Raw genomic sequence first — 12984 nt, forward strand, 5'->3', positions numbered from 1 at the left:
ATTCTGTAACTCAGGCACAGCAGCCACATTTTGGTTACTCAGTATGGCCGGTGGCTGCCATACTAAACACAGATACAGATACTTCCATGGTCTCAAAAAGTTCTACCAAACAGCACTCTTCTAGACTGCCAAGTTGAAGCGTCAGGCTTACCAGCCCCAAAAGGCAGAAAAAAACATGTCAATAAAACAAAGAATGACAGGGGTGCCTGGGTGGCTCAGTCAGTTGGGCATCCAACTCTTGGTTTTGGCTCAGGCCGTGATCTCACGGTCTGTGAATTCAAGCCCCAAGTCCAGCTCTCATTGGCAGTGCGGAGCCTGCTTGGGACTCTCTCTCCATCTCTGCCCCTCCCCAACGTGTGCTTGCTCTCTCTCTCTCAGAATAAATAAACTTAAAAAAAAAAAAAAAAAAAAAAAAAAAAAGAATGACAAAGAGCCTATGAAAAAGGGAGATGAGAACAAGTGGGGCTCCTGAACAGAGAGGGCCCTGGCCATGGTACTAGAAGGTATCCTGACACAGGAGCTACCCACGGTCGCAGCAAGGAACACCGCTGAAGTAGTAACAAGGATACTGTACAGCTTTCGGTCCTTGGACTCTGAGCGCATGCGGCTCAGCTGCTGCTTGTGACAGCGCAGACTCCAGGGGTTGTGGCTGATCTTCTCAGAACTCAGACCACTGTTGCCATCCAGCATCTGGAAAGGGACGTCTGAGTGGCTGTGGAGCTCCACCTTCGGACTCTTTGCCTCCTGGGAGCTAAGAAGGAAGAACATAACACATTGCTGAAGGGGCTCAGACAAGTCACCCTCTGGGGTCTCAGTGAAAAGGGTGAAGAAGACCTGGATCAGACCTAATCTGCCACCCTGGTGGCACCAGACCCTGGTGATGGGTGACACAGGGACCCCAGATGCATAAGTGCATAAAAGTGAGCAATAAGTAGTGTTTATACTTGTGTCTCTGAAAACTGTCTGAAAAATAACTCTTTGCACCAAATTACGTGATGAAGATACCACTCCGGATCCATTAGGAAGGCTATCACAAAAATAAACCAGAACAAGTGTTGTAGAGGATGTGGAGAAACTGGAACCCTCAAATGTTGCTGGAAAGCATGTAAAATGGTATAACCGCTATGAAAAAGTCTGGCGGTTCCTCAAAAAGTTACACGTACAATTATCATATATGACCCAGCAATTGCACTCTTAGGTATATACCTGAAAGAACTGAAAACAGAACTCAAATAGAAACTACACAAATATTTGCAGCATCATTACAATAAATAAGAGGTGAAGCAACCCAAGTGTTCATCAGTGGATAAATGGATAAACAAAACATGGTGTGCCCATACAATGGAGTGTCATTCAGCAATAAAAAGGAATGGAATTCTGACGCATGACGCATGCTATAACCTGGATGAACCCTGAAACATCCTGCTAAAGTGAAATAAGCCATACACAAAAGGAGAAATGCTGTATGATTCCACTCATCTGAGGGAACTGCACATTCACAGAAACAGAAAATAGAAAGGCAGTTGCCAGGGGCTGGGGGGAAGGGGAATGGAGAGTTATTTAACAGGTGTGGAGCTTCTGGCAGAGATAAAAAGGAGTTCTGAGAACGGATAGTAGTGATCGCTGCACAACAGTGTGAATGTACTTAATACTACTGAACTATACACTGAAAAAAGGTGAAAATGATACATTGTTAGATGTACTTTACAATTTAAAAAAAATACAAAAATTGACAAACGTGCAGTTACACACTTAACAAATATAGGGTGGAGCACGGGACACCACTGTCAAGAACACGAGTAATTATCATATTTCTGTCCACATCTACAACCAAATTTTTAATAAGATCTAAAGAAAGCATATGCTGACATTATATGCTTATGAATGTCTGTCTGCCTGTGTATCAACCTGGAAGAAAGAGAAAAACATCAAAGAAAAAAAGGCAGGATAGGCCCCAAAGAAACTTTCTCAGTGGACAAAGTTTGTGCCTGTGGAAGTCATGAAGCCATTTCAGTAAGGGGATTTTATTTCTAAAACAAGTCAAACCACAAAGGGGTTTTATTGAGAAGGTGACTCCAACTGAAAATATTAGGACTTTACTACAACTTCCTTTTTCCCACCAACACAAAAATCTTTGAAGTAACTTGCAATGTTCCTTCACCACGCCAAGCCAAGCCAAGCCAAGCACCGGAGAAGCCATGTGCGCTGCAAACGGCAGAGCAAGCCTGCAGCTCCGAGCAGAGGCAGAGCACTGCAGCAATATCAAATGCCACCGTCCTCCCCAGAACTTCTGGCCTCTCCTTTAACTGTAGATGGAGTAAGTCATGCAGTTGAGCTAGCCACCAGGGCTGGTGTGTACCAGAAATTGCTGACATTCCCCTGCAGGGTGATTGGACAGACTGGGTGAAATGGATGAGAGACACGGGCAGAGATCCCTTTCCCCTTTAACTGAAAGTAGAGGAGCCACCAATGCCTCTCAGCGTCATAAAACTCTCATTTTCTTCTGGTGAGGGCATGGCTAAGGCCATTCATGGATGCTTTCTTTGTGATCCTCTTTAAGAAACAATAAGGCTTACTCATCTGCCAAGTAAACCCAAATAAGTCCTCCGTGCCCGCACAGGGCACCCATTCCTCCTGGCATTACCTTTGGTATTGTAGCTCTGGCCCTGGTGAAGAATAAGCTACATTCCTAGAAGAGACTCAGTGCCTCTGAGAACAGGCCAGAGGTCTGGTCACTGCACACAGAGCTGTCACTTTCAGAGCAGAGCCTTGAACCTGGACATGGGTAGACTTTGATGTTATTCTATGTTCATTGGCTTTTCACCAGATGATTCGTGAAGCAATTTCTGTACCTTTGGCGGACCAAAGAAAGCCCACTCTAAAGAGCTATTGAGAGAAAGGCTTCAATGCCAGCTATGGGCTTGAGGACTTGGGGAACATTCCTTGTCACATGAATGACTAAGCTTAGGTCCCACAATCATCAGTGAAGAGGAAGCCCCTTGGGGAATGAACAAGAAGCCCTGAAGAAGTGCTTCTGCAGACCAGAGTCTATTTTACACACACACACACGAATATTACTCGATCAAAAAGAATGAAATCCTGCCATTTGCGATGACATGGATAGAGCTAGAATGTGTTATACTAAGTAAAATAAGTTAATCAGAGAAAGACAAATACAATATGATTTTACTCACACGTGGAATTTAAGAAACAAAACAGATGAACGTATGGGAAGAGGGGGGAGACAAGAGAGGGAAACTAACCACAAGAGAGACTTGATGATAGAGAACAAACTGAAGGTTGATGGGCGGTGGGGGGGGGAGGGGGGGCATGGGCTAGATGAGTGAGGGCACCTGTTATGATGAGCACTGGGTGTTGTAAGTGATGAATCACTGAAGTCTACTCCTGAAACCAATATTGCACTGTATGTTAAATAACTAAAATCTAAATTTAAAAAAAAAAAAAAGCTTAACTCCTGGAGACCCTGCTTACTCAGAGTGAAGGCCTCTCCTCTCCAGAAATGCAGATCTGGCCCAGAGAGGAAACATCACACACTCAGCCAGAGTCTCGTGGGGTTCTGTGCTCCTCGATGTGTGTGTGTCCTCTTCCATCAATGGGAGTAAGGAGAGCCAGAACACTCTGGGCTCTTACTGCTTCAGGAACTAGGGTGCACAGCATGTGTTGCTCAACTGACCTGATGTCAGAGATAAACTAATGTGCTGCCACACGCATATAAGAAAAGTCCCAAATCTAACTTCTAAGTTGAGGCACAGATCTTATTCACTGAAACTTATTTTTAAGTGAAGTTAAATATACTTTAAAAAAAGGATTTTTTTTTAAATAAAGTAATCTCTATACCTAGTAACATGGGGCTCGAACTCACAATCCAGAGATCAAGAGTCGCATGCTCCACCCACTCCGCCAGACAGGTGCCCCCAAATTAAATATAAAGTAATTTAGTCATAGAATTTTGATTTTACCTTGTTTCAGGAAGCTCACATTATTTTTAGCTTACGTTAGTTTTATTATTTAAAAAAAATTTTTTTTTTTTTTTACAACTCATGGTTTCTTTAGTGTATTTACAAGGTTATAAAACTTCACCACTATCTAATTTTTAGGACATTTTCATTACCCCCAAAACAAACACTATCACCATTAGCAGTCACTTCCTATCCTCCTCTTCCCCTCAGCCCCTGGTATACCTTAACTTGCCTTCCTGTCTCATGCACTTGCCTATTCTGAACATTTTCTATATATGGAATCACACGTGTTTTTTTTGTGACTGACTTCTTTCACTCAGCACTTTAGTTTTTAAAGTTCATCCCTGTCGTGGCTCATGAGCATTCCAATCCTTTTTATCACTGGATAATATTCTATTATATGGATGCACCACATTTATTTATCCATTCATTAGCTGATGGACACAGTTGTTTTCATTTTTTGGCTGTTAGGAATAATTCAACTATAAACATCTGTTTACAAGTTTTGTGTCTGAATGTATTTTTCCAATTCTCTTGGTAAATACTCCTATTCCTAGGAGTAGCATTGATGGGGTTAGCTTTCTGAAGAATAATTATTTTTCCAGAGTGGCTGCACTATTTTACATTCCCATCAGCAATTTAAGAGGGTTCCAATTTCTCTAAATCTTCATCAACACTTTTATTATCTGTCCTTTTGATGATAGCTACCCTATGAGAGTTCACATTTCTTGCATAAAATATCAAGAGAGACAATGCTTTATAGACTATTTTCCTAATCTACAAGAAAAATAATTTCCAATGCAATAAACTAAATTTTAGTTGCAGGGAAAGGGTTAACAGCTGACCTCATAGAGGTCAAAGAACCTTGTACAGAACCCTTAAAGAACACCGGTCTGGATGGCCTCTCACTGCACTTGGGCAGTCCTACAAGGTCTGAAAGCAGGTGCAACCTCACCGTGGACCAAGGCATTTTGACCTTATGTGTGAGACACAACAAAGCTGGAGAGCACAGAGCACGGGGAGTCCTTGCTTCTGAAGGGCTGAGATCTTCACCATCACTCTCTCTTGACCAGCTACATCCATACACAGAAGACAGCATCACTGGGGTGATGTGACACACTCAGGTGGTAGCCAAAGAATACCAGCCATCTTTCCCCAAGCTTGGGCCCTACTTCCCCACGTGTCAGGACTCTAGAGAGGTCTTGAGTGTTTGTAATGCCAGGACCAGTCATGCACCTTCACCCTGCTCACCACCCCCTTACCTCTCAGAGGTTTCAAGGGACAGGCTGGCTTTCTCTTCCTTGTGGTCACTGCCACTGCCTGACCGGTGCAGGCTCCGGCGGGAGTGTTTGCGCCGAGGTTGCTCCCGCTCTGGTGTGTCATCCTGCTCCACAGTCTCACTTTCCACATAAGGGTAGGCCACCAAGTTGATGTAACCATCACTGTCTCCCTCAAAACAGACAGACACCACGCCTGTTGAAAAAAAGGCAGCCAGTCAACAAATGTCTACACAGGCTGGGTCTATGCAGCACAGACTGCTGGCACTTGCCGTCTCACAGCACATCACCTGCCATGAACCAACTGAAGATCAATGTAGGAACAATGACCAACAGACCTCTTTCCAGAAGACAGCTGACCACTCACCCCAACTCTAAGTCTGCTACTTAACCTCTGATCGGGGGTTAATCTCTGTTTATTTCCCACTCTCCTCTGCAGCCCTCTGATTTTCAACGACTGACTCCTGTACCATTCAAAAGAACTGTGTTCACTGGAGACACCCGCACCTAACATGATTTAACCCTCTACTTATACAACTGCTCTGTGATACTGCCATTCCCTGTGCCATTTTCTTGCTCTGTTTCTCTCTGCCTGGCAGAGTCACGTAGAGACAAGACTTCTTCCAGCAAAACAGTCCCAAAAAGAAGTCTTCTGCCCACACTAAGCATCAGGCGATTCTAACCTCACCAGACAGAACTTCTGCCTCACCAAACCACCAGCATTTCTAAGTTGACACCTTTCTACTCTCCGTGCTGTACTCAGGCAAAACAGCTTACCGCGCCCATTTTTTACCCAACAGGTCATCCGTTATTTCTTCGGAATCGTTAACAAAGGATTTAAAACACAATACCTAGAAACCTAACCCAAGGAGATTAAAACAAAAAACAAAAAAACAAAAAAACAAAGTCCAGGCTGCCCTTTGTCTAACTTCCACATCTAACCTTCTGTCACTACATGTCTCCTTTACACTCCGGTGTACAAAATTGGCTCCATAATCTGAACAAAAATGAGAAGCATTTATGAGTAAGTCAATATAAGACTAAGAATATCCCTTCTCTTTGGTCCATTTCATCCTCACTCCCTAGGCCCTTTTAGAAAAAATTCCTTAAACTTGAAATTCTTTTTTCATACTTCCCACTATACTGCTCAAATGTATGCCACACGTCCATGGGCCTCGCATCTGTACCCTGGCTTGCTTTCATAGATGGCTACCTCTCCTGCAGGTTTTCACCTTTGTAACATCTTGTCTCCACTAGAACCTCAACTGTTCCAGCTTGAATGCTCTCTGGTCTGCCAATCTTCTCTGTCTCCTGGGCTCCCCTTGTGCTCTGACCTAAAGTGTCCTCCAGGCCTGCCACACAGCTGTCACGCTGACCAGGGTGAGGGTTGAGGGTCATTCCTTCTATGGTCCTCTACTTCTCCCACTCTTGGTTTACTTCTTAGAGTGGAAGATGTCTTCAAAGTAGCTTTCTAAGAAAGGGCGTTCAGGTCAATTTTGCGTCCTTTGCAGGATTTTATTCTGCTCTTACACTTGACTGACTGAAGACAAAATTCTATGTTGTCTGCAAATAAAGAGTTTTACTTCTTCCTTTCCAATTGGAATGCCTTTTTATTATTTCTATCTTGCCTAACCACACTGGCCAGAACCTCCAGGAAAATGTCAACTAGAAGTGGAGAGCATGAACATCCTTGTCTTATTCCTGATCTTGTGGGGCAAGGCAACTGTTTTGTCATTATGATGCAGGCTAGAGGTTTTTCATAGATGCCCTCAGGTTAAAGAACTATCCTTCTATTCCCAGTTTGCTGCTGTTGTTGTTTTATCAAGAACAGATGTTGGATATTGTTGAATGCTTTTTCTGCATCTGCTAAGATATAGATGGTTTTTCTTTTTTTAGATTATTAATATGACGAATTCCATTTAACCTTTGAATGTTAAACCTACCCTGTATTACTCAGATAAACCTTACCTGGTTATGATGCAGTGTGCTTTTAATACACTGTTCTAGTCAATCGACTAAAATTGTATTCAAATTTTTTACATCTAGGTTGGTGAGGGGCATTTATTTTCTCATAGTGGTCTTGCTGAATGAGTTGGGACATACTCTCTAATTTTTTTTGGAAGAGTTTCTGTAGAACTACTATTTCTTAAATGTTTGGTAGAATTCACCGTGAAGCTGTGTGGGCCTGGAGTTTTCTCTGCTAGAATGTGTTGAACTCCAATTTCAATTTATTTGATAGGGCTATTCAGAGTCCCCATTTCTTCATGAAAATTTTCATAGTTTGTATCTTTCAAGAAATTACCTCTTTCATCTAAGTTGTAGAATTTATTGGGATAAAGTTTCTCAAAATATTCTTTTATCTTTAAATATCAGTAGACCCTAGTGAAGACACATATATCATTTCTGATATTGGACATTTATGTCATCTCCTTTTCCTGACCAGTCTGGCTAGAGATGTTGTTCTCAAAGAATCAGCCTTTTGTCTTTGGTTTTCATTTATTTTCTTAATTTGGTCTTTGGTTTTCATTTATTTTTTAATTTTTGCTCATTTTCATACTGAACTATCTTTTCCATACTGATTCACATTAATTTAGATATAGATCTATATTCTGGAAACTAATCCTTGGTCAGTTATACATGTGGTAAATATCTTTACTCATTTTCTCTAAAGGTGAATTTTAATAAACATAAGTTTTAAATTTTATATAGTCAAATATATCATTTGATCTTTTACGATTAGCTCTTTTCTGTCTTGAAGGCTGATCTAAAGCTATACTGGAAACCTTTCATTCTCTTCAGGTACATACTTTTGAGTACCCTGACAGACCACTGGCAGACACAGAGCATCATACCTGATACAGGGAGATATGGCTATGCTGTGGATAGGGCAGGAAGAAGTTCTACAAATAGTAGATGAAACTTGCCAATTAAACGAATCCTGCAATCTACTACTAGTTTAAGAAGAAAATATTTTTGATCCTGACATTATTTTTTACATCAGTACTCACACCTAGGTAGAATGCAGATGGGCACATGAAAAATCAATGGTCTGATATAAGCCCCAATTTTCTTGGCAATTGTAAGACTAATTTCAACAGACACTAAGGATTACATTTGGTGGAGGTTTTGGTATTTTTAAAAAATATATTTTTAGAAATTATAGTAAAAAAAATACGTAACATAAATTTATCATTGTAACCATTTTTTCCTAAATGTTTTATTTTTGAGAGAGAGAGACAGAACATGAGTGGGGGAAGGGCAGAGAGCGAGGGGAAACAGAATCTGAAGCAGGAGCCAGGCTCTGAGCTGCCAGTACAGAGCCCGACGCAGGGCTCGAACCCACAAACCGTGAGATCATGACCTAAGCAGAAGTTGGATGCTATTCTGACTGAGCCACCCAGGTACCCCTCATTTTAACCATTTTTAAACATGCAATTCAGTGGCATTAAGTGCATTCACAATGTTGTCTACCATTATCATTATCTAAATCCCGAACTTTCTCATCACTTCAAACAATTCTATACCCATTAAATAATAACTCCCCCTCTCCTCCTCACCCAAACCCAGGTAACCTCTAATCCACTTTGTCTCTTTACACACTTGCCTATTGTAGATATTCTATATAGGTGGAATCATGTAATTTCTGTCCTTTTGTGTCTGGCTTATTTCACTTAGCATAATGTTTCCAAGATTCATCCATGTTGTAGCATGTATCAGAACTTCATTTCTTTCTAAATCTGAATACTATTCCATTGTGAATATATATCCCAATTTGTTTGATACACTTATCTGCTGACACATGGGTTGTGAATATTGTGAATAATACTTCTGTGAATATTAGCTTTATGAGCATCAGTTTGAGTCCCTGCTTTTAGTTCTTTTGGGTACACACCCAGGAGTGGAACTGCTAATCATATGGTAATTCTGTTTAACTTTTTGAGGAACTACCAAACTGTTTTCTGTAGTGGTTGCACCATTTGACATTCTTACTGGCAGTGTTCTATTTCTCCACATTCTTGCCAACCCTTTCCTTTTTCTTGTTTTTAATTATTATAGCCATCCTAGTGTGCACGAATGGTATCTGATTTGTGGTTCTGATTTGCATTTTTAAAAATTTTATTTATTTTGAGAGAGCGCACGCAAGTGGGGAAGGGGCAGAGAGGGAGAGAGAGCGAACCCCAAGCAGGCTCTTCACCACCAGTGCAGAGCCTGATGCAGAGCTCAAACTCACTAACTCACAAAGTCACTAATCATGACCTGAGCTGAAGTCAGATGCTTAATTGACTGAGCCACCTGGGTGCCACCAATCTGCATTATCTTAATGACTAATGACATTGATGTGTTGTTGGCCATTTGTGTATCTTTTTCTGGAGAAATGTGTATCCAAGTCCATTGTGCCATTTTGAATCCAATGGTTTGCTATTGTTTTTTTTTTTAAGTTTATTTATTTTGAAAGCGAGTGCATGAGAGCCAGCAGGGGAGGGGGAGGAGGAAGAGAGAGAGAGAGAGAGAGAGATAGAGAAAGGGAAAGAGAAAGGGAGAGAGAGAGAGAGAGAGAGAGAGAGAGAGAATCTCAAGCAGGCTCTACATTGTCAGTGCAGAACCTGACACAGGGCTGGAACCCACGAACTATGAGATTATGACCTGAGCCAAAAACAAGAGTTGGACACTTAACTGACTGAGCCACCTTGGAACCCTGCTACTGTTTTCAAAACAGAACCAGAAGAATATTACATTTGAAGGAATATTCTAGGACTACAAAACAAGAGAGATGCCAGAATCAAACACATTGCTGTCTCTAAGTGGCTAAGAACAGTTGCAAATGCTTTATATGCAGCTTCAGCCACCAACTCGTCCACACTCAACACATCCATGGCCAAACCTTCTGCTATAAATATGCCAAAATGAGATAGAGAACTATAAGCCCTGTTAGCTCAGAGTCCTTCTGATGCTAAGGAAAAAAAAAAAAAAAAAAAAAAAAATCTTAAAAGGGAGTCAAATCCTGGCTCCAGAGAAATGTTTTCTAAATCACAACCGACAGAACTGGGACAAGTTCAAACCTCCAGGTGGCTCCCAGGAAAGGACTGTCAGTAGTGGTTCAGTTTTTCCCCAACTTTTCTCAGACTGGGGAACAGAAGTCTTTAAAAGCCATAGCAAATCATTAGTATCTATTTTCTTTTCTCAGGCTGCATTTTCACTAGGTAAAATAAATATACTTTCTCAAATACACAATTAAACCAAAAATTGATCCTTTCTTATTAAGTCAAATGAAGCCCAATTTATCGAAAGAAAATTGAAGATATTATTGGTCCAATTAATATATATCAAAACCCAACAGTACAGGGTTTGGTTTTTTTTGAAATACATTTAATATTATAGAAAGTTACCAAAAATATAGAATTCCCATATACTCAGCTTCCTCATGAGGCCAGTGTATCAGGTAAAGCCCTATCACAAAGTGACACATCTCTCCTTCTCTGGTTGCAGACCATGTGCAGGAAGACTCTCTGACCCAACTCTTCAAGCTCTTGAATCCCATCAAGGTATTTTAAAATGTCTGTCTGAACTGAAAAGCTATGGTTAATGGTCACACCAAGATGACTGACATGTCAGATGTGGACTTGGATGTAACCAACACAATCCAAGCTGATGAGCCAACTGCTTTACTAACCAATGCATTGGACTTAAATTCCATGCTTGGAAAGGATTATGGAGCACTGAAAGACAAGGGCACTGAAAGATCATGATTAACACAAACCCCACCTCCCCCCACCCCCCTTGTGCTGTACTGCAGGGTCCTGTTCACTGTTCTCATGCATGCTGCAGTCAACAGCGAGCCCAATGTCTTCTCGAGTGCTTTGGCAAGCACACCAAAAAAACCAGCCCCTCATGAATATCACCTGGGGTTTATTCTAATTGGGAAGAATGTGCTGAAGATTAAAATGCAGTTCAGTATCCAAACGATGTGTCCCATCAAAGGAGAAAGAAACATTGCACATTTTTTGTTTGGCCAGAAGCATAATGCTATAAATTTAACCCTTGTAAAAACCTGGGTAGATAATAGCTATTTTTCAGCTAAAAGAAGGAAGCAGTAAAGAAGAAGCCACTATATGGGGGTACCTGGGTGGTTCAGTCGGTCAAAATCCAACTTTTGATTTTGGCTCAGGTCATGATCTCACAGTGGTGAGATCAAGCCTCATGTCAGGCTCTGTGCTGAGCATAGAGCCTGCTTGAGACTCTCTCTCCCTCTCTCTCTGCTCCTCCCCTGCTCACATGTGCACACCCTCTTTCTCAAAAATAAATAAATAAATGAACATTTTTTAGAAAGAAGAAGCCGCCACTATGTTCCACTCCATGAAGGCTACTCTTGGGAAGAGCCCCTGGCTTGCTGGGAATGAACTCGCTTCAGCAGATGTTGTGCTGTGGTCTGTGTTCCAGCAGATGGAAGGCTGCAATATGATGGTGCCAGCCAACATGCAGAGATGGATAAGGGCCTGTGAAAACCTGGCCCCTTTTAACACTGCCCCCAAGCTCCTTAAGTGAATTTCACTAATTGATTTTAGATTTTAAGAACAGTGCTGTTTCATGCATATTGTTGATAAACTGACTTATTCTAAAATCATCAATACTGTCTTCATTTAAGCCAGTTGTTGAGCATCAGTAAGAGCATATTAAAAAAATTTGTTAAAAATGAAATCATAATTTATAATTATCAAAACCAAGAAATGAACACTGACATAATAATATTAAGTAATCTGTATACTTTATTTGAATGTTGGCAGTTTTCCCACTTATATTCTTTTTCTGGTTCAGGATTTCACTTCACATTGCATTTAGTCCTCCTCAGTCTCCTCCAATCTGATATAGTTTCTGTCTTTCTCTTTCATGACTTTGACACTTTTGAAGAATACTAACAGTTATTTTGTAGCATGTCCCTAAATTTGGATTTGCATTACATTTTCTCATGATTAGATTGATATCACTCACTTTAGGCAACAGAAATGATCTTGTGTCCTCCTCAGTTCTTATGTCAGAAGGCACAGGTCTTGTTACTGGTGATTTAACTTTGATCACTTGGTTAAGGTGAAGTCTGCCAGGTTTCTCCTTTGTAAAGTTATTATTTTTCCTATTGTAATTAATGAATATCCTATAGGGAGATACTTTGAGACTTTCTAAATATTCTGTTTCTTATAGTATGTTAGCCCACTCATTTTAGAATCAATCATGGTTCTTGCCAGGGACAATTATTACTGTGTTGTGTGTCTAATGGTGACTTCTGTTTCCATCATTCCTTCTGTATCTTTTAATTAAAAGGAATTACAATTCTATAAGGAAGAAATGTCCCTTTTCACCCATTTATCTATCAGTATGGAGTTAGGGATATTTTATTTCTCATATTCTAGATTTGGCCACTGGGATTCCCTGATATCGGCTCTTGTGTGCTTGTAACATACACTCCCATCATTTTTGACTATTTCTTTACTTTTAGTTACCAGGGGATGCTCCAGGCTCATCTTTTATTTTCCTGCCCCAATTCAGAAACCAATCATTTCTCCAGGGAGTTCTGCTTCCCTTTACTGTAGGAATGGTATTTAGAAGGACCAAGATCTTGGCCCTACGATTGCTACTGGAGTATCATTGTTTTTAGGCCCTTTCAGCAGACAGATCTGGGAAATACACGTATAAATACTAACCCACACATACACATATATCTCTTTATTGCCAGG

At 40.9% G+C, this 12984-nt stretch overlaps 1 protein-coding gene and 1 pseudogene across 2 annotated transcripts in view; one reads left to right on the plus strand and one right to left on the minus strand.

The window, feature by feature from the left end:
* IP6K1 (inositol hexakisphosphate kinase 1) overlaps nt 1-12984 on the minus strand; it is a 58511-nt gene that overhangs the window by 3862 nt on the left and 41665 nt on the right. Inside the window, exons 3-4 of one of the 2 annotated variants that reach the window (XM_049640482.1) lie at nt 5243-5453; nt 570-751 (exon numbers count right to left, since the gene is read on the minus strand). In XM_049640482.1, the coding sequence (XP_049496439.1) occupies nt 570-751; nt 5243-5453 (393 nt within the window). The remainder of the gene's footprint in view (nt 1-569; nt 752-5242; nt 5454-12984) is intronic. The other variant, XM_049640483.1, reaches the window with a different exon arrangement.
* Nucleotides 6710-11717, plus strand: LOC125930505 (aminoacyl tRNA synthase complex-interacting multifunctional protein 2-like; annotated as a pseudogene).

The sequence above is a fragment of the Panthera uncia genome, chromosome A2 (genome assembly GCF_023721935.1).
Source record: "Panthera uncia isolate 11264 chromosome A2, Puncia_PCG_1.0, whole genome shotgun sequence".
Taxonomy (NCBI): domain Eukaryota; kingdom Metazoa; phylum Chordata; class Mammalia; order Carnivora; family Felidae; genus Panthera; species Panthera uncia.